This window comes from Plecotus auritus (assembly GCF_963455305.1).
Source record: "Plecotus auritus genome assembly, chromosome: 8".
Classification (NCBI taxonomy): Eukaryota; Metazoa; Chordata; class Mammalia; order Chiroptera; family Vespertilionidae; genus Plecotus; species Plecotus auritus.
In genome coordinates this window covers 62,779,657-62,799,301 of record NC_137782.1, presented here as the reverse complement: position 1 = coordinate 62,799,301, position 19,645 = coordinate 62,779,657, and the positions used below count along the sequence as shown (strand labels likewise).

General features: G+C 40.3%; 1 protein-coding gene across 3 annotated transcripts in view; it reads left to right on the top strand.

The window, feature by feature from the left end:
- Positions 1 to 19,645, top strand: part of CBFA2T2 (CBFA2/RUNX1 partner transcriptional co-repressor 2) — a 183,968-nt gene that overhangs the window by 153,792 nt on the left and 10,531 nt on the right. For all 3 annotated transcript variants that reach the window (XM_080685872.1, XM_080685874.1, XM_080685873.1), the window contains 3 exons: positions 610 to 863; positions 1,113 to 1,198; positions 4,027 to 4,222. In XM_080685872.1, coding sequence (XP_080541998.1) covers positions 610 to 863; positions 1,113 to 1,198; positions 4,027 to 4,222 — 536 coding nt within the window. The remainder of the gene's footprint in view (positions 1 to 609; positions 864 to 1,112; positions 1,199 to 4,026; positions 4,223 to 19,645) is intronic.

The following is a 19,645-nucleotide window of genomic DNA, read 5'->3' as shown; positions in this document are numbered from 1 at the left end:
AAACATCCATCAGCTGCCTCCTGCACACCCCCTTCTGGGGATGTGCCCGCAACCAAGGTATGTGCCCTTGGCCGGAATCGAACCTGGGACCCTTCAGTCTGCAGGCTGACGCTCTGTCCACTGAGCCAAACCAGTTGGGGCCAAAGAAATATTTTAACAGCAGTGGAAAATTACTATAATTGAAGCTAAATTACTAAAAGCCCAACCAATTCACAAGTGTATTATTTATTCAGCCTTTTTCCTTCGATGTGGAGAACTGTTTTCAATAACTGACCTCTACAGTAGCAAATTTCTAATCATTGTAGAACCCATAGTCCTCCATATTCTTACCATATAAGAAAATGCCATCGTCTCCTTAGTCTCTCATTTTGCTTCATGAGGTTTAGATATTTCTGCCTTATTGTGAATGAATTTGACCTTTCTTTTTATGCTAGAATAAATCAGCAGTTTCCATGATCTCTCTCAAGACATTTCAGTTCATGTCTTATGTCAAACCTTTTCTTACGGTCTTCCTGTTTGTGAAAATGTCTAGCACAATGTAGATGCTCAAGGATATGTTTGCATGAACACTTGTTGATGGGCTCAGATATCTACTTACCTTTTACACAGGAGGGAAGACAACAGTTTTGAAAGAGATACAATTCCTCCTGAACCTCCTGCCAAGAGAGTGTGTACAATCAGCCCTGCTCCTCGGCACAGTCCTGCCCTCACTGTGCCCCTTATGAATCCTGGGGGCCAGTTCCATCCTACACCCCCACCTCTTCAGCACTACACCTTAGAAGATATTGCAACTTCCCACCTATATCGTGAACCCAACAAGATGTTAGAACACCGAGAAGTTCGTGATAGACACCACAATCTTAGTAAGTGACGTAAATCTTTTTCTTTTGTTTTTTTGTCTTTCATTATCGATTTATATGAGTTTTTAAATATATTCTCAGTGGTAGTTTTTTTGGTTGGTTTTATGTCATTTTGGGGGTCCCATACTCTGTTGTGAATCATTGCCTTCATAGTGTACTCATAGTTCATATGAATGTGTGTGTTTACTTGATAGAATTCTATTTACTGTATTCTTCACTCTATCCTCAAATTTAATTTCTAATTTCTAATAGGTCTAAATGGAGGCTATCAAGATGAGTTGGTAGACCACCGTTTGACAGAAAGGGAATGGGCTGATGAATGGAAACATCTTGATCATGTAAGAATCTTACGTATAATTTTCATATTTATTACTTTTAATTCTTTGTTAAAAATTTCAAATAAGTGGGATTTTTTTTTAAATTTATTGTTGACAGTATTACAGATGTCCCCCAATTTCCCACTGTTTGCCCCCTTCCACCTAGCTCCTACCCCACCCCAGGCCTTCACCACACTATTGTCTATGTCATGGGCTATGCATATATATTCTTCTTTTTTAATATGTTTTTATTGATTTCAGAGAGAAGAAGGGAGAGGGAGAGGGAGAGAGAGATAGAAACATCAATGATGAGAGAGAGTCATTAATCAGCTGTCTCCTGCACACCTCCTACTGAGGATAGAGCCCACAACCCAGGCATGATGTGCCCTAACTGGGAAGGGAATACAACTGTGACCCCTTGGTTCATGGGTCAACGCTCAACTACTGAGCCACACAGCTGGGCTGCATATATGTTCTTTGGTCAATCTCCTCCTGTCCCCTCTATTCCCCCCGCCACCCATGCCTCTGGACCTAACTTGTTCATACTTTTAATTCTTAATATCACCAACAGTAATAGAGTATGTATGTTTCAAGTGAACTTAACCAGAGCCACAGTGTCTTTGCAATAAAAGCTGATTTATCTATTACTCCCCCAGCTAAAGAGCTAAGCGTAACTCCCAAATCTTTGTGATCACTTCAAGTCTTAACCAAGTAAAGTCATGTAATAGAGGTTTGTGAATTCAGATCCCAGCTTTGACACTTCCTATCTTTGTTGTTTCACCATTCCCTTTTTTTTTTTAAGTCAGCCATAAAAATAATGAAATCTTACCATTTGCAACAACACAGATGGACCTAGAGGGTATTATACTAAGTGAAATAAGTCAGTCAGAGAAAGCTAAATACCATATGATTTCACTCATGTGGAATCTAAAAAAAAAAACAAAACACAAATGCACAAACAATACCTAACAGAGACAAACCATAGATACAGAGAACAAACTGAGGATCCCAGAGAGGAGGGGTAGGAGTAGGGGATGGGTGAAAAACATGAAGGGGATTAAGAAGTACAAACTTCCAATTATAAAATAAATGTCATGTGGATGTAATATACACCATAGGGAATATAGTCAATAATCCTATATAATAAAAGCCTAGGTGGTGTCACGCCCTCGCACAACGTCATCACCAGATGGCCACGTGCACAGCGGAGATAGGCCCAGCGGCCGCTCTGCACTGTTGAGGCCTGGAGGTCCCGCGGCTCTGCGTGGCATGGAGGAGGCTGGTCCCGGTGTCTCCACCGCCTCGCACAGAGGAGGCAGGTCACGGCAGGTGAGGGCAGTTGGGGGTGATCAGGCCAGCAGGGGAGGGCAGTTGGGAGCAATCGGGCCAGCAGGAGAGGGCAGTTAGGGGCGATTGGGCTGGCAGGGGAGGGCAGTTAGGCGTCAATCAGGCCGGCAGGGGAGCAGTTAGGGGGCAATCAGGCTGGCAGGCAGAAGCGGTTAGAGGCAATCAGGCAAGCCGGCAGGGGGCGTGGTTAGGAGCCAGAGGTCCTGGGTTGTGAGAGGGATCACAGATTGGAGAGGGTGCAGGCGGGGTTGAGGGACAGCCCTCCCGTGCACGAATTTCATGCACCAGGCCTCTAGTATTATAATAACCATGTACAGTGTCAGATGGTTACTATACTTATCATGGTGATCCCTTTGTAAGGTATGTAAATATCAAGTCATTATGTTGTATCCCTGAAACTAATGTAATATTGTGTATTAACTGTAATTTTAAAAATCTATTTTTTCTTTGACTAAAACTGGTATTTGAATTTATAGGAGGGTTGTAATAATATGTAAGGTGCTTATCACAGGGCATAGTATGTATGAAGTGTTAATAGATGGAGCTTCTCCAAAACCATATGAGAATCAGAATACTAGTACAGAATGCAAGCCCAGGTTCTCTGTCTCGTTGTAAGAGAGGGTTTCCCTTCTCACTAAAAGGGAAGAGAAGATATAGTACTGCATTAAGTATATATACAGTAGCTCTTTGCATCTTGAGTGATAAAAATTGTCTCTGAATGTTATTTCTCTGATAACATTCTTTTTTTTAAAATATATTTTATTGATTTTTTGCAGAGAGGAAGGGAGAGGAAGAGAGAGTTAGAAACATCAATGAGAGAGAAACATCGATCAGCTGCCTCCTGCACACTCCCTACTGGGGATGTGCCCGCAACCAAGGTACATGCCCTTGACCGGAATCGAACCTGAGACCCTTCAGTCCGCAGGCCTACGCTCTATCCACTGAGCCAAACCGGTTAGGGCTCTAATAACATTTTTAATAAATTGCCAGCTTCATCAGATACCTTGGTGTGTTTATGCAAATATATAAGGTTTCACCATAGTCTTTTTGTTTTTAAGTATTGTTCTTATTCTCATTAATTTATTTTTATTTTTTTATTGTTGACAGTATGACAGATGTCTCCTATTCCCCCCCCTTTACCTCCTTCCACTCAGCCCCTACCCATCCATCCACCCCAGGTCTTCACCAGCATATTATCGTTTCCATGGTCACCATAGTCTTTAAAGGGCTATATTATAATGAGAGTCTGATTACTTCAACCTTAAAGAATCCAGTGTTATTTTGAAATCCAAACAAAAAATAAATTGTGTGTGTGTACACATATTTATATATACTAAATATTTTAAAAGAAGCAGTAATAAAGGCTTTAAAATGTAAGCTTGATATTGTGTCTATAAGATACTTAAACCTTCATTATTTATATAATTTACCTATCCTTGATTTGCAACATCAGTGTTTGAATGTCTTCATCTCATCACTGCCTGACTTCTTCTCTGGTTCAGGCCCTTAACTGCATTATGGAAATGGTAGAAAAAACAAGGCGCTCCATGGCAGTTCTGCGGCGCTGTCAGGAATCTGATCGTGATGAACTCAACTACTGGAAAAGACGATATAACGAAAATACAGAGATGAGGAAAACAGGGAATGAACTGGTCTCCAGGCAGCACAGTCCTGGGAGCGCAGATTCTCTCAGCAGTGGTAAGATGGCAAGACCAGCTTTTTATATTTCACTTTAAAGGAAGGTTGTGCTAGAATGTGGAGTTAAAAAGACGCAGATGATTATGAAGAGTAAATGATAAAATATTTCAAGGACTCGGTATTTAGCATGTTCAAGAAATATTGTCTTTCTCATGGAAAATGAGAATATTTGTGATCTTGTTCTGTTTTTAACTCTCTATATATGTGCTAGATGATGATAAAAGAGTATTTGGTTATTAAATTCAGCATGGCTGAATGTACTAGATACTCTTATGTACGTTGCATTTATTCCTCACTGTAGCCCTGAACATGTTTGCCTCACTTTCCCTTGTCTTTTTCCAACTCCACATCCAGGAAAATACTATTTTTCAACCTCTGCCTGGATGTCTCTACAAAAGGTTTTACTATATCAAGCTGGGTTGTCCCTTTTCCCTGCCTGAAGCAGCAACTGTTCTCTCAATCCAGGGTACATCTAGGATGCCAAATCTATTCCCTCCAAAGTGTTCCGTCACATTCACCTAATAACTGAAAAGTGCCCTATCTAAAGATACAGATCAATGAGGGGCCATCTGATAGGCTCTTTCCCCACCCACTCAGTTCAAGCTCCAGAGTCTCACCAGGGAAAATCTTTTATGACAGACCTAGCATGTTCCACAGAAGACAGTTGTTAGCCTCAAAAAGACAAAAAAAAATTATACAAAAAGATTGGGATCCCACAGCCCCACCTCATCCACAGAAGTGACTCTTGAGCCAACCATAAATTAGCAACATTGTTTGGGAGATCTAGCACAGCAAGACATCAAAGAATACCTATAACAACTTGCAGAGATTTACCCAAAGTTCACCATCCAAGTCACAAACCTTCCATCAATGAATCTGCATGAATGCAAAGTGAGATATGTAGTCAGGAGTCAGCTCTTCTCCAGCCAGGATTGCAATCTTTGCTTTGCATCAACCTCTACTCATTTTCACCCTTTTCTTGAGGGTCTAGCTAGGGTGAATAAATGTTCTAATTTGCCTGGCAAAGTTCCAGTTTAACCTGTCTTAATAATTACTAGCACCTCCCTCACTCTCAAATGAGGACAGATGGGATAATAAATTGTCACTCTAGGTTTTAGCTCTTCACATATCCACTGTTTCATTCTCTCAGATTTCTCAGGGATATCAATTTGTCTGACTTGAACAGTATCTTTTAGTATCTACTTGATATTTTTATTTCACTGTTTTTTATACTACATATCCATTGCAGTGTAGAAGGGGAAGCATAATTCATATCCTAAACTAGTGTGCTATTTAAAATGTGACCAAAACTACTTGTTACTGGTCTGTGATGATATGAGAAGCTTACCCCAGCATGTATCAGGCACCATTAGCTTCACTATGAGAAGAGTCCTCTGCACTAATCAGTGTGCTTAGAGACATAGTTGCTTTGCGTTCTGGTGTAAGTCCCATATCTTTTCATGGACAAAAAAAACCCCAAAAAACACAAAACAAAAAAACAGTTTGCAGACCAGCACTATGAGTAGCACTCTCCTACACTGAACTACAGTATATTTTGAGGCCTAACACACACACACCAAGGACTTTTAAATGACTAGATAATTCATGTTCTGGGTTATACAGAAACCCTGGTTAATTTTTATTGAAGTATTTAGTATTTAAGTGTTTGGGTGCTTTGGAGAGAAAGTGATTGGAGACTGAATGATATTATTACTTTACTCACCTATATATATAAAAGCCTAATATGCTAAGTGTCCAACTGATTGGTCAACCATTTGGTCGACCACTCGCTATGACCCGCACTGACCACCGGGGGGTAGATGTTCCGACCGGTAGGTTTGCTGCTGGGGTCTGGCCCATCGGGACTGGGCTAGACCTGCCAGACATGCCCTGGAGCCCTCCCGCGATCCCTCCCCAGCCGGCTGGCCCCAATCGATCCCATCAAGACTGGGTGAGATGGGTTGGACACGCCCTGGAACCCTCCAGCGGTCCCTCCCTGGCCTCTAAAATATTTCTTCTAAATAATTTCCTTTCAATGTGCACGAATTTGTGCACCAGGCCTCTAGTTTAAAATAATGGAATATAGTTTCACAGTATTTTTAAGGAGCAGATTTTGTTCAGAGGGATGTACTTTGGTTTTTATTTAAGGATTCAAAATAAGTGCAAAAATCATAAGGAAAAACAATGATTATCATAGAATTCAGGAGAATGATTTCCTCTAAGAAGCATGGGGTGGAAGATGTAGGTGATGTAGAGTGTGAGGTCTCATCATCTTATCAGCTGTTCTCAGAACAGGATTACTAATCTGGCTAGCATCATTTAAACAATACTGAGGCTTACCACTTTGTATTTCTTGGGGATTTTGTGTTTTTGGAAGTGTTTTCTTTATTGATCTGGGGCTAATGGGTGTTCACTTTATAATTTTTCATTATTTTATACATTAATGTTTTTATAAACTTGTTAGCCATTTAATGTTTTGGCAATTAAAAGAATTTTAATGAAAGAAACTGACTCAGCTGTCAATTTTTCCCAGTTTTTCTGGGAATGTGATTAATCTGGCCATTTATTATAGGTACACATTCCAGGCCTTTCCCTGGAGGTTATGATTTGGGGACCAATGAATCTGAATATAAATGTTTAATGAATCCAGTAACCAGGCTAGTTAGAGAGAAAACGATTTTCAAAAATAGAGGTTCTATCAAACTCATATTCAAATCATGACTTTCAGAAATGTTGAACAGAACAGAAAGCGAAAATGGAAAAGTTATTGAAGTAATTCAAAAAATTTACCCATAACTGAAAGACAGTATTGCAGGTTGAAACATCCTACCAAGTAAACAACACAGTGGAAGAAACAGACTTATCAGTGTGCATCACTGAAAGTTAGAATAAATACAAATCTGAAGGAAGTTACTTTAGCTTAGAATTCTGTACTCAACCAAAACAATTAACTGTTAGATTAACAACCCCTTTATTATAGTGTCTACTATGATTGGGAAGGAAAGTACAAGGAAGTAAACCAGAAGGTGGAAGACATAATTGATGAAATAGGAACCAGCTCGAGAAAGAGAGCAGAAAGGAATCCCTAGGATAGTGAGGGAGGGTCCCAAGCTACAGTGGTACAGCAAGCCTAGAACGCAGCCAATTCAGACTAGAATAGCTCAGAATGTGTTTGGTGGGGTGGGGGTAGAGGTTAAAAGAATGAAATTCCTATTGAAATAACTACTCAGTTAATAATGCCTGAAACTGGGGGAAAAAATCAAGCTGTAGCAATACCAGAAAAAATCAGCTTTAAAAAAAAGACACTTTACCATTGTCAAAATAGAAAATATACATGACTTCAAAGAGGTGATGCTCCGATTTGGAAAACCTTTAAACATGAATACTGTGTTCTTAGTCAGGCACTTTTTTTTAACCCTGGGTGCCCATTAGAACCCATGTGGGGACTTTTCAGAAAAGTCTTGAGACCCTGGCCCCACCTCAAGTTTCCAATTCAATTGGTCTGAGATGGAGCCTGGACTCCCAGAGTTGAGAACCTTTCTTTATGTACATTATCATTTAATTCTCCCAGCAACCTCAAAAGGTAAGTCATTTTTCAGTGAAACTGCATGGCTTATTGTAGAAAATACAGAAATATATAAAGAATTTACTAGCTCATTATCCCACACTGAAGACTTTTACTTCCATCCTTCATTTACTTTTTCCTAAGAACTAGAGCATTCCCCTACATAACCACAATACCATTAGTCCCCCATCTCCCCCATTTTTGACTCATTTATTTGCATTATCTGTCTGGCCTTTGATTATAGTAGCCTCTGAAACTCTAGTTTTCTTAGTGAACCACCTGAAAATCCTGACTTCTATCTCTTGATTTGGGAAATATGAAAATGTCCCTAGCTTCCAGGCATTTCTTGAGTAAGCTGAGAAGTTTTAGGGTCAGGTGCATCTCACTGCTTACATTTGTCAGAAAAAATTGCTGAGACTGAGCAGGTCCTCAAAGGATATGACCAAGGGTTTATTGATAACTGAAGTGGAGTGGCTTTTCCTTGATTGGTCAAGACAGCCCACGTCCTCACAAGTAAACAAGTATTTCTTCTCTCATTTCACATCCATGATTGCTTATCTACACACTCAAAACCCCCTTTTCTTACTGGCTTTCCTTAGGGAAAAAAAAGGACTCAGTTGAAATTGATCCACTTTCTCCTTGGCTTATATTACCTTGTCTCTTTTTTTTTTTAATTTAATAAATCTTTATTGTTCAGATTATTACAATTGTTCCTCTTTTTTTCCCCCCATAGCTCCCCTCCACCTGGTTCCCACCCCACCCTCTGCCCTTACCTCCCTCGCACTGTCCTCATCCATAGGTGTACGATTTTTGTCCAGTCTCTTCCCACACCCCCCACACCCATTTCCCCCCTGAGAATTGTCAGTCCATTCCCTTTCTATGCCCCTGATTCTATTATATTCACCAGTTTATTCTGTTCCTCAGGTTTTTAATTCACTTGATTTTTAGGTTCACTTGTTGATAGATATGTATTTGTTGTTCATAATTTTTCTCTTTACTTTTTTCTTCTTCCTCTTCTTTAAGAATACCTTTCAGCATTTCATATAATACTGGTTTGGTGGTGATGAACTCCTTTAGCTTTTTCTTATCTGTGAAGCTCTTTAACTGCCCTTCAATTCTAAATGATAGCTTTGCTGGGTAGAGTAATCTTGGTTGTAGGTTCTTGCTATTCATCACATTGAAAATTTCTTGCCCTCCCGTCTGGCCTGCATAGTTTCTGTTGAGAAATCAGCTGCCAGTCGTATGGGTGCTCCCTTGTAGGTAACTAACTGTTTTTCTCTTGCTGCTTTTAATATTCTCTCTTTGTCTTTTGCTCTTGGCATTTTAATTATGATGTGTCTTGGTGTGGTCCTCTTTGGATTCCTTTTGTTTGGGGTTCTGTGCGCTTTCTGGACTTGTAAGTCTATTTCTTTCACCAGGTGGGGGAGTTTTCAGTCATTATTTCTTCCAATAGGTTTTCAGTATCTTGCTCTCTCTTCTTCTTCTGGCACCCCCATAATTCAGATGTTGGTATGCTTGAAGTTGTCCCAGAGGCTCCTTACACTATCTTCAAATTTTTGGATTCTTTTTTCTTTTTGCTTTTCCGGTTGGGTGTTTTTTGCTTCTTTGTATTTCAAATCTTTGACTTGATTCTTGCGGTTCTCTAGTCTGCTGTTAGGTCTCTGTATAATATTTTTTATTTCAGTCAGTGTATGTTTAATTTCTAGTTGGTCCTTTTTCATATCCTTGAGGGTCTCGCTAAATTTATAGGCCTTTTCTAGGAAATTCTTGAAAAACCTTATAACCGTGGTTTTGAACTCTATATCCAGTCGTTTGCTTTCCTCCATTTCTTTCATTTGTGATCTGTTTCTATGTCTCCGCATTTTCACTGCTTCCCTGAGCTGGTAGGGTAGCTTTGTGTAGTAGGTGTCCTATAGGGCCTAGTGGCTCAGCCTCTCCAGTTACCTGAGATGGACACTCTTCTTTCTTTTTTTTGTAAATTTCTTTATTGATTAAGGTATTACATATGTGTCCTTATTCCCCCATTACCCCCCACCTCCCACTCATGACCCCACCCCCCTGTTGTCTGTGTCCATTTTATAGGCTTATATGCATGCATATAAGTCCTTTGGTTGATCTCTCCCACTTACCCCCCCTCCCCTACCTTCCCTGAGGTTTCACGTTCTGATTGATGTTTCTCTGTCTCTGGATCTATTTTTGTTCATCAGTTTATCTTGTTCATTATATTCCACAAATGAGTGAGATCCTGTGATATTTCTCTTTCTCTGCCTGGCTTATTTCACTTAGCATAATGCTCTCCATCTCCATCCATGTTGTTGCAAATGGTAAGAACTTCTTTTTTACCGCAGTGTAGTATTCCATTGTGTAAATGTACCACAGTTTTTTAATCCACTCATCTGCTAATGGACACTTAGGCTGTTTCCAAATCTTAGCTATGGTGAATTGTGCTGCTATGAACATAGGGGTGCATGTATCCTTTCTGATTCGTGTTTCTAGTTGCTTGGGATATATTCCTAGAAGTGGAATCACTGGGTCAAATGGGAGTTCCATTTTTAGTTTTTGAGGAAACTCCATAATGTTCTCCACAGTGGCTACACCAGTCTGCATTCCCACCAGCAGTGCATGAGGGTTCCTTTTTCTCAGCATCCTCGCCAGCACTTGTCATTTGTTGATAATATCCATTTTGACAGGTGTAAGATGGCACCACATTGTTGTTTTGATTTGCATCTCTCTGATGATTAGTGACTTCGAGCAGGTTTTCATATGTCTCTTGGCCTTCCTTCTGTCTTCTTTCGAAAAGTGTCTATTTAGATCAGTTGCCCATTTTTTGATTGGGTTGTTTATCTTCTTTTTGTTAAGCTGCATGAGTTCCCTGTAAATGTTGGAGATGAAACCCTTATCGTTGATATCACTGGCAAATATGTTCTCCCATGCAGTGGGCTTTCTTGTTGTTTTATTGATGGTCTCCTTTGCTGTGCAAAAGCTTTTTATTTTGATGTAGTCCCATTTGTTTATTTTCTCTTTAGTTTCCATTGCCCTAGGAGCAGTATCAGTGAAGAAATTGCTTCGGCATATGTCAGAGATTTTTCTGGCAGTAGATTCCTCTAGTATTTTTATGGTTTCTCGTCCTGTGTTTAAGTCCTTGATCCATTTTTAGTTTATTTTTGTGTATGGTGTAAGTTGGTGGTCTAGTTTCATTTTTTTGCATGTATCTGTCCAATTGTCCCAACACCAATTATTTTTTTTTTAATATATTTTATTGATTTTTTACAGAGAGGAAGGAAGAGGGATAGATAGTCAGAAACATCGATGAAAGAGAAACATCGATCAGCTGCCTCTTGCACACCCCCTACTGGGGATGTGCCCGCAACCAAGTTACATGCCCTTGACCGGAATCGAACCCGGGACCTCCCAGTCCGCAGGCCGATGCTCTATCCACTGAGCCAAACCGGTTTTGGCCCAACACCAATTATTGAAGAGACTGTCTTGACTCCATCGTATGTTCATGCATCCTTTGTCAAATATTAATTGAGCATAGTGATTTGGGTTGATTTCTGGGTTCTCCATTCTATTCCATTGATCTATATGTCTGTTCTTGTGCCAGTACCAGGCAGTTTTGAGAACAGTGGCTTTGTAATACAGCTTGAAATCTGGTATTGAGATCCCACCTACTTTGTTCTTCTTTCTCAGGATTGCTGTGGCTATTCGGGGTCTTTTTTTATTCCAGATGAATTTTTGGAGAGTTCTTTCTAGGTCTGTGAAATATGCCATTGGTAATTTAATGGGGAGTGCATTGAATCTATAGATTGCTTTGGGTAGTATGGACATTTTAATGATGTTAAGTCTCCCAATCCATGAACATGGTATGTTCTTCCATCTGTTTAAGTCTTCCTCTATCTCCTTTTTCAGTGTCGTGTAGTTTTCCACGTATAGGTCTTTTACCTCTTTAGTTAAGTTTATTCCTAGGTATCTTAATTTTTTTGGTGCAATGGTAAATGGGATTGCTTTTTTAGTCTCTCTTTCTGTAAGTTCACTATTGGTATGTAGAAATGTCATAGATTTCTTGGCGTTAATTTTGTATCCTGCTACATTGCCAAATTAATTTATTTATTAAGTCTATTAGTTGTTGTTGTTTTTTTAAACCTATTTTATTGATTTTTTCCAGAGAGGAAGAGAGAGGGATAGAGAGTTAGAAACATCGATGAGCTACCTCCTGCACACCCCCTACTGGGGATGTGCCCACAACGAAGGTACATGCCCTTGACGGGAATCGAACCTGGGACCCTTCAGTCCGCAGGCTGACGCTCTATCCACTGAGCCAAACCGGTTAGGGCTAAGTCTATTAGTTTTTTGATGGAGTGTTTCGGGTTTTTTATGTACAATATCATGTCATCTGCAAATAAGGACAGCTTTACTTCTTCTTTTCCAATTTGGATGCCTTTTATTTCTTCTTCTTGTCTAATTTCAATGGCTAATACTTCCAATACTATGTCGAACAGGAGTGGTGAGAGTGGGCATCCCTGTCTTGTTCCTGTTCTTAGGGGAAATGGTTTTAGTTTTTGCCCATTGAGTATGATGTTAGCTGTGGGTTTATCATATATAGCTTTTATTATGTTGAGGTATGATCCTGCTATTCCCACCTTGTTGAGAGTTTTTATCAAGAAAGGGTGTTGGATTTTGTCAAATGCTTTTTCTGCATCAATTGATATGACTATGTGATTTTTATCTCTCAGTTTGTTTATGTGATGTATCACGTTTATTGATTTGTGGATATTGTACCATCCTTGCATTCCTGGGATAAATCCTACTTGGTCATGGTGTATGATCTTTCTGATGTAGTGCTGGATCCGATTTGCTAGAATTTTGTTGAGGATTTTGGCATCTATATTCATGAGGGATATTGGCCTGTAATTCTCCTTCATTGTGTTGTCTTTATCTGATTTTGGTATTAGGGTGATGTTGGCTTCATAGAAGGAGCTTGGAAGTGTTCCTTCCTCTTGAATTTTTTGGAATAGTCTGAGGAGGATAAGTTTTAGTTCTTCCTTGAATGTTTGGTAAAACTCCCCTGTGAAGCCGTCTGTCCCCAGGCTTTTGTTTGCTGGAAGCTTTTTGATAACTGCTTCAATTTCTTCCACAGTTGTTGGCCTATTGAGATGTTTAGATTCTTTCTGATTGAGTTTTGGAAGATTATATTTTTCTAGGAATATGTCCATTTCCTCCAGGTTGTCCAGTTTGTTGGAGTAGAGTTGTTCATAGTATTTTTTAACAATCCTTTGTATTTCGGTGGGGTCTGTTGTTATTTCACCTCTTTCATTTCTGATTTTGTTTACTTGGGTCTTCTCTCTGTGCTTCTTGGTGAGCCTGGCTAGAGGTTCATCAATCTTGTTTATCCTTTCAAAGAACCAGCTCTTGGTTTTGTTGATCTTTTGTTTTGTTTTTTTGGTCTCAATATCATTTATCTCCGCTCTGATCTTTATTATTTCCTTCCTTCTGCTTACACTGGGCTTTTCTTGTTGCTCTCTATCTAACTCTTTGAGTTGTAGGGTTAGGTAATTTATTACCATTGTTTCTTGTTTTTTGCAGTAGGCTTGTAGAGCTATGAACTTCCCTCTCAAGACTGCATTCGCTGTGTCACATAGATTTTGGATTGTTGTGTTTTCATTGTCATGGTGTTTTTTATTTCTTCCTTGATCTCTCTGGTAACCCAGTCATTGTTTAATAGCATGCTGTTTAGTCTCCATGTGTTTGTTTTTTTTGGATTGTTTTTATTGTAGTTGATTTCCAGTTTTATGCCACTGTGGTATGAGAAGATGCTTGATATGATTTCTATCTTCTTGAATTTGAAGAGACTTTGCCTATGTCCCAACATATGGTCTATCTTTGAAAATGACCCATGAGCACTTGAGAAGAATGTATATTCTGTGGCTGTGGGGTGAAATGTTCTGAAGATGTCAATTAATTCCATCTGGTCTAGTGAGTCATTTAGGATTGATGTTTCTTTGCTGATTTTTTGTTTAGAGGATTTGTCCAATGGTGATAGTGGAGTATTAAAGTCTCCTACTATTATTGTATTGCTGTCAGTCTCTCCCTTGATATCCTCCAGGAGATTTTTTATGTATTTGGGTGCTCCTGTATTGGGTGCATATGTTTACCAGAGTTATTTCTTCTTGTTGGATTGCTCCCTTTAGTATTATGAAGTGGCCTTCCTTATCTCTTGTTATGTCCTTCACTTTGAGATCTAATTTGTCAGATATAAGTATTGCTACCCCAGCTTTTTTTTTTTTTTTTCATTTCCATTCGCCTGAAAAACCTTTTTCCATCCCTTTACCCTCAGTCTGTGTGCGTCTTTTTTTCTGAGGTGGGTTTCTTGTAGACAGCAGATATATGGGTCGTGTTTTCTTATCCAACCCGTTACCCTATGTCTTTTGATTGGGGCATTTAATCCATTTACATTTAAAGTTATTATTGATAGGTACTTATTTGTTGCCATTTTTATTCTTTACCCTTGTGTTCCTTCTTCGCTTCCTATTTCTTTCCTTTTTTTTTTTTTTTTTTCCACAGACCCTTTAGCATTTCTTGCATTGCTGGTTTGGTGGTAATAAATTCCCTTAGTCCTTTTTTGTCTGTGAAGCTCCTGATTTCACCTTCAATTTTGATTGATAGCCTTGCTGGGTTCAGTATTCTTGGATTCAGACCCTTCCTTTGCATGACTTTGTATATTTCATTCCAGTCCCTTCTGGCCTGATGAGTTTCTGTTGAGAAATCAGTTGCTAGTCTGAAGGGGGTTCCTTTGTAGATAACTTTCTGTCTCTCTCTACCACTTTTAAGATTCTTACTTTGTCGTTTGTGTTTCCCAGTTTAATTATAATGTGCCTTGGCGTCGGTCTTTTGTGGTTCATTTTGCTTGGGACTCTGTGAGCTTCTTGGATTTGTGTGGGTTTTTTCTTCCCTATATCAGGGAAGTTTTCTGTCATTATTTCTTCAAACAGGTTTTCTATTCCTTGCTCAGTTTCCTCTTCTTCTGGAACCCCTATTATGCGGATGTTGTTTTGTTTCGTGTTGTCTGAAAGTTCCCTTAGGCTCTCCTCCTGCTTTTTAATTTTTTTTTCTAGAAGCTGCTCTACTTAGGTATTTTTTCCTACCTTGTCTTCTAGCTCACTGATGCGGTCCTCTGCTTCTTCTAGTCTACTCTTGATGCTTTCTCTTGAGTTCTTTACAGCAGCGATGTCATTTTTCATTTCTTCTTGGTTCTTCATTTCTTCTTGGTTCTTACTCATATTGTCGAATTTGTCTTCCATTCTTTTCAGCCACCTTATGACTATTTCTCTGAATTCTTTCTCTGACAGGTTGCTTGCCTCCATTTCGTTTACTTCCTTTTCTGGTGATGCCTGCTTTTCTTTCATATGCAGGCTGTTACTTTGTCTCCCCATGGTCTCTCTTCTCCGGGTGTCTGGTTATATAGTTCTCTCTCTCCTGCTTTGATTTAAAGGCACAAAATACAACACAACCAGGTACAACACACAAGGCACTGAACAGAAATGTATTCACGATATTAATAACCCCAAATAAAGGTGACCACCAGAGAAAGGTAAACTAGGGGATAGGAGAGAAAGAAGAAGAGAAGGGGGAAAAAAAAAAAGATAGAAAGAATGGAGTGCCAAAATGAAATTGGGAAAAGGAGAAAAAAAAGTAAGAGAGAAAAGAAAGAGAATGAGAAAGAACAGGGGAACAAACTATATATATGGGGAGAAAACTCCAATAGAACAGCCACTAATCCCAGCAAATGCCAACAACAAGTACCGGGAGATGAATACAAACTACAAGCAACAACTAAAATCAAGCGAGGCGAGGGAAAACAGAAGCAAAAAAACAAACAAAAACAAAGCAAACAAAAAAACACAACAATAAAAAGAATAAGCAAAACAATCTCACAAACAAGCATAATAAATCGATATAATCAACTTTCAAGCAAACAACAACAAAAGGACAGAGAGAAAAACAATTTTTTGGATAGAGAAGACAGAGAAGAGAGAGGTGTGTATGAACTCGGAGCAGGGGATTGGAAATTAGATATATAAGTAGGGTGAAATTTTAATGGGGGTTAAAAAGAAAGAATGGGGAAAATCTAAAGCAGGAGAAGGGTAAGAGAAACAGGACAACAAAAGGGGAAAAGTTAGGAAGAGAGTGATGGCATAAAGGTAGAGTTGAGATAGAGTAGAATTATGCTAAAGAAAAGATGAAAATAGAATGTAGAACACTAATCTCAAAGTCAAATAAAGAGAAAATGACACTTTTTTAAAAAAAAGGTAAAATAGTAGTAGTAATAATACTGATTGAAAATAAAAATGTAATAATTAAAAAGGTAAAATCAAGTGAGGAAAAAAGAAAAAAAATAGTTTTTTAAGTAAAAGTGAAAAAAAATAACTAAAATAATTTAAAAAAATAAATGTGCAGTAGTGAAGGTCATTCACTTCCTCTATTGTTCTGTTTGGCACGCCTGTTTCCCAGTCAGGCCAGTATTGCAGTTCCCTGCGTTCCACTGCTCCTCAGTGTTGTAAGCCAGTCCTGATTTTCAAGCAGGCAGTGTGTCTTACTCTGTTGTATTCCTTTATTTGTGATTACACAGGAGTCAATTTGTGATTCATCCCCTGGGTGGCAGTGTTTCTGGATTGACCTCTGGGTCTATAGGTCCTCTCTAGCCAGTGCTTAGATCCTGCTTTCCCTGTGGCACTCAATACCGGTTTGTGGGAGTGTGCTGCTCCAGAGCTGGTTCTCCGATGGTCACTCCCCACTCCGATCCCCAGGTTCCAGAAAAACAACTTTCCCCTGCAGTCTCCTAGGGTGTTCCCAACTGGGTGATCCCATGCACTGGGCTCAGCAATCAGAAGCAAGGATTTAAAGAGGAGAAAGCACAAGTGTGTGAACTCTGGGAAGCACATAAGTCTGCGCAGTCCTTCTCCCCCGCTCCCCCCCCACCCCGTGTCCAAGCAGCCGGCACACTTAAAATTTTTAGGCTGTCCTTCTGCATCAGATCAAAATGGGTTGCTTTTTAGAGATCCCCTCTGTTAGCAGCTCTGAGAACCCCCTTCCACATTCATGGATCATGCCAGCCCCAACAGCCACAGATTATTCTAGGCGCAGACTTCCCCTGGTCCTCCAGCTCCCGCAGTGCGCGCGTTTCTCTGTCCTGCCGGGACCAGAGACCTCACCTTATCCCAGGCGAAATCTAACCTTTCCGTGGTGGAGTGTAGAGCTCCTCTGAATCCGTGTTTGCGCCAATTGGGGACCTGTGCTCTGGGGTTCGCAGCTGTTCGGTGGGTGCCGCAGTTGTAGATTTTCAGGCTCCGGATAACATCCACTTTCCCCTTCAAGATGGCCTGGTCTCCGCGTCCGATCCGGTGGCTCCGGGAGGGAACCCAGCAGCAGTGGGGGCTGCCCGGTCAGGGGAGCCCCGTCCAGCAGTCCCCCACCTTCTCCTGGAGTATAGCTGTCCCTTAACTCACCAACAGACACTTCCTATGTGACCCTCAGCTGTTCTCTCTACTCCGGGACCAGGCTCAGGACACGTCTGTCTATTCCGCCGCCATTTTTTTTTCTGAGGTGGACACTCTTGGTGCACCACTTTGTGGACTGTGTGCACAGCCTTGTTGTAGTTAAGTCTTGATTGTTGTTGCTATTACTGGGAGGAATTGTCCTCCAGGCCAATTGGCTGTGAGGATCAGCTGTGTCTATGCTGGGAGAACTTCTGTGCTGGAGACACCCTTATGAGACAAGACTTGCAAAATTGCAAAAGCCTCTGTGCTCAGCTTGGATGGGGCGGAGTCTCAGGGCGGAGCAGACATCATTGGCTTCCCGTCAGCCCTGCCCTATGAGGCCCCTGGGTCTCAGTGTCCCTTGGTAATCACTGCAAGCACCTCTGAGAGAAAGCCTCCCTCGAGTTTCGCCCACTGCCAGACAGTCCAGTTTCTCCCCGAATGAGTCTGGGTTCCCAGATTCTCACCTGGAACTGGAGTTCAGCGCAGTCGGGAGCTTTCCCTTGCCTCTTCCAGTCCTAGATTTTCCCCCCGTATTATATCAATCTCATACTTAGGTATGAGATTTGAATCAGGGACTTCACCTTTGTGAAAAAAGCCCTTCAGTTTTCTTTTTATTGGCAGTGATGATAGCATTTTCTACAGAGCACAATATCATAAAAAGTATTAATACTATCAAAATGTTAAACTTAGGGATTCTCTTTTGGGGTGATGGTAATGTTCTGGAACTAGATAAGGATGATAGTTGAACAACATTGTGAATGTACAAAAAATACCACGGAATGATACTTCATACTCTAAAATGATAAGTGTTACGTGTATTTTCCAGGATTAAAAAATCTCCTTGCCCTAGCCAGTTTGGCTCAGTGGATAGAGCGTCGGCCCCAGGACTGAAGGGTCCTGGGTTTGATTCCAGTCAAGGCCCATACCTAAGTTGCAGATGTGCAGGAGGCAACCAATTGATGTGTCTCTCTCCCATCGATATTTCTATCTGTGTGTCTCTCCCTCTCCCTTCTACTCTCTCTAAAAATCAATGGGAAATTATCCTGGGGGAGGATTAACAAAAATCTCCTTATCTTCTCACAGCTTGAGGGGGATATGGAAGTATGTTCTTTGTGCAAATTCTCTCTCTATCCAAGACCAGTTTGCAGCCAGTTCCCAGGCATTCTCACGAAAACTAACGATTTTATAAAGCCTCTTGGGCAAATGTTTTGTGCCGGTCTGGCCTCCCCTGCCACACTGGCTGTTCTCCTGATTCCTCTTTGCACCATGGTTTGGTGAGTGTTCAGAGCAATAAATCTACTTTTCAGATTAGCCTCAACAAAGTATAAGGACATGAGGGAGGCCCTGGCTGGGTAGCTCAGTTGGTTACAGCATTGTCCCATACACCAAGGTTGCAGGTCCCATCCCCAGTCAGGGCACACACAAGAATCAAACAGTGAATGCATAAATAAGTGGAACAGCATATCAGTGTTTCTCTCTCTCTCCCTCAAATCAATTTTTTTAAAAATGAAGGAGTCCACTAACATTAAAAAACAATAACATTCAAATTACCTTAATTAGTTTTCACAGTTTTGAAAGCAATAGAACCATTTCTTATAAAATATTATATTTTACAACCACAGTAAACATACATGATAAGTCACCCTCCACCCCTGTGTCTTTCCCAGCAACCCCTGGGATGCCTCTTTATGGTACATTTGACACTGTTCTACTTCAGACTATTTTCTTCACTGCTTGGTGTTTGTTTGTTTGTTTATGAGTGTTTAAAGAAATTTACAGGAAACCTCCTTAAATCACATGTAAGGGTTCAGACCTGCCAAGAAACAAAAGCTATATTCTCTGACATACCTACAGAGCACTTGCCAGTGCCATGTGCATGATGGGGACAGTTCAGTTCAATTTGATACGAAAACACACATATGTAACACATAAATATCTGTAGTTATTTATATTTTACGAAGTACCTTAGAAATACATATATGTTCAGAGGGGAAAATAAGGACACATTGATAAGTAAAAAGAAAGTGGAGATCACTTTTAATCTCACTACTTTGAAATACTGTTAATATCTGAGGCATGCAGGTGTGTGTTTTTAAAGTAAAAATTAAGCCCTAGCCAGTTTTGCTCAGTGGATAGAGTGTTGGCCTGCGTACTGAAGAGTCCCGGGTTTGATTCCGGTCAAGGGCATGTACCTCGGTTGCAGGCTCGATCCCCAGATCTGGTTGGGGTGTGCAGGAGGCAACCAATCAATGCATCTCTCTCACGTTGGTGTTTCTGTCTGTCCCTCTCCCTTCCACTCTCTAAAAATCAATGGAAAAAATA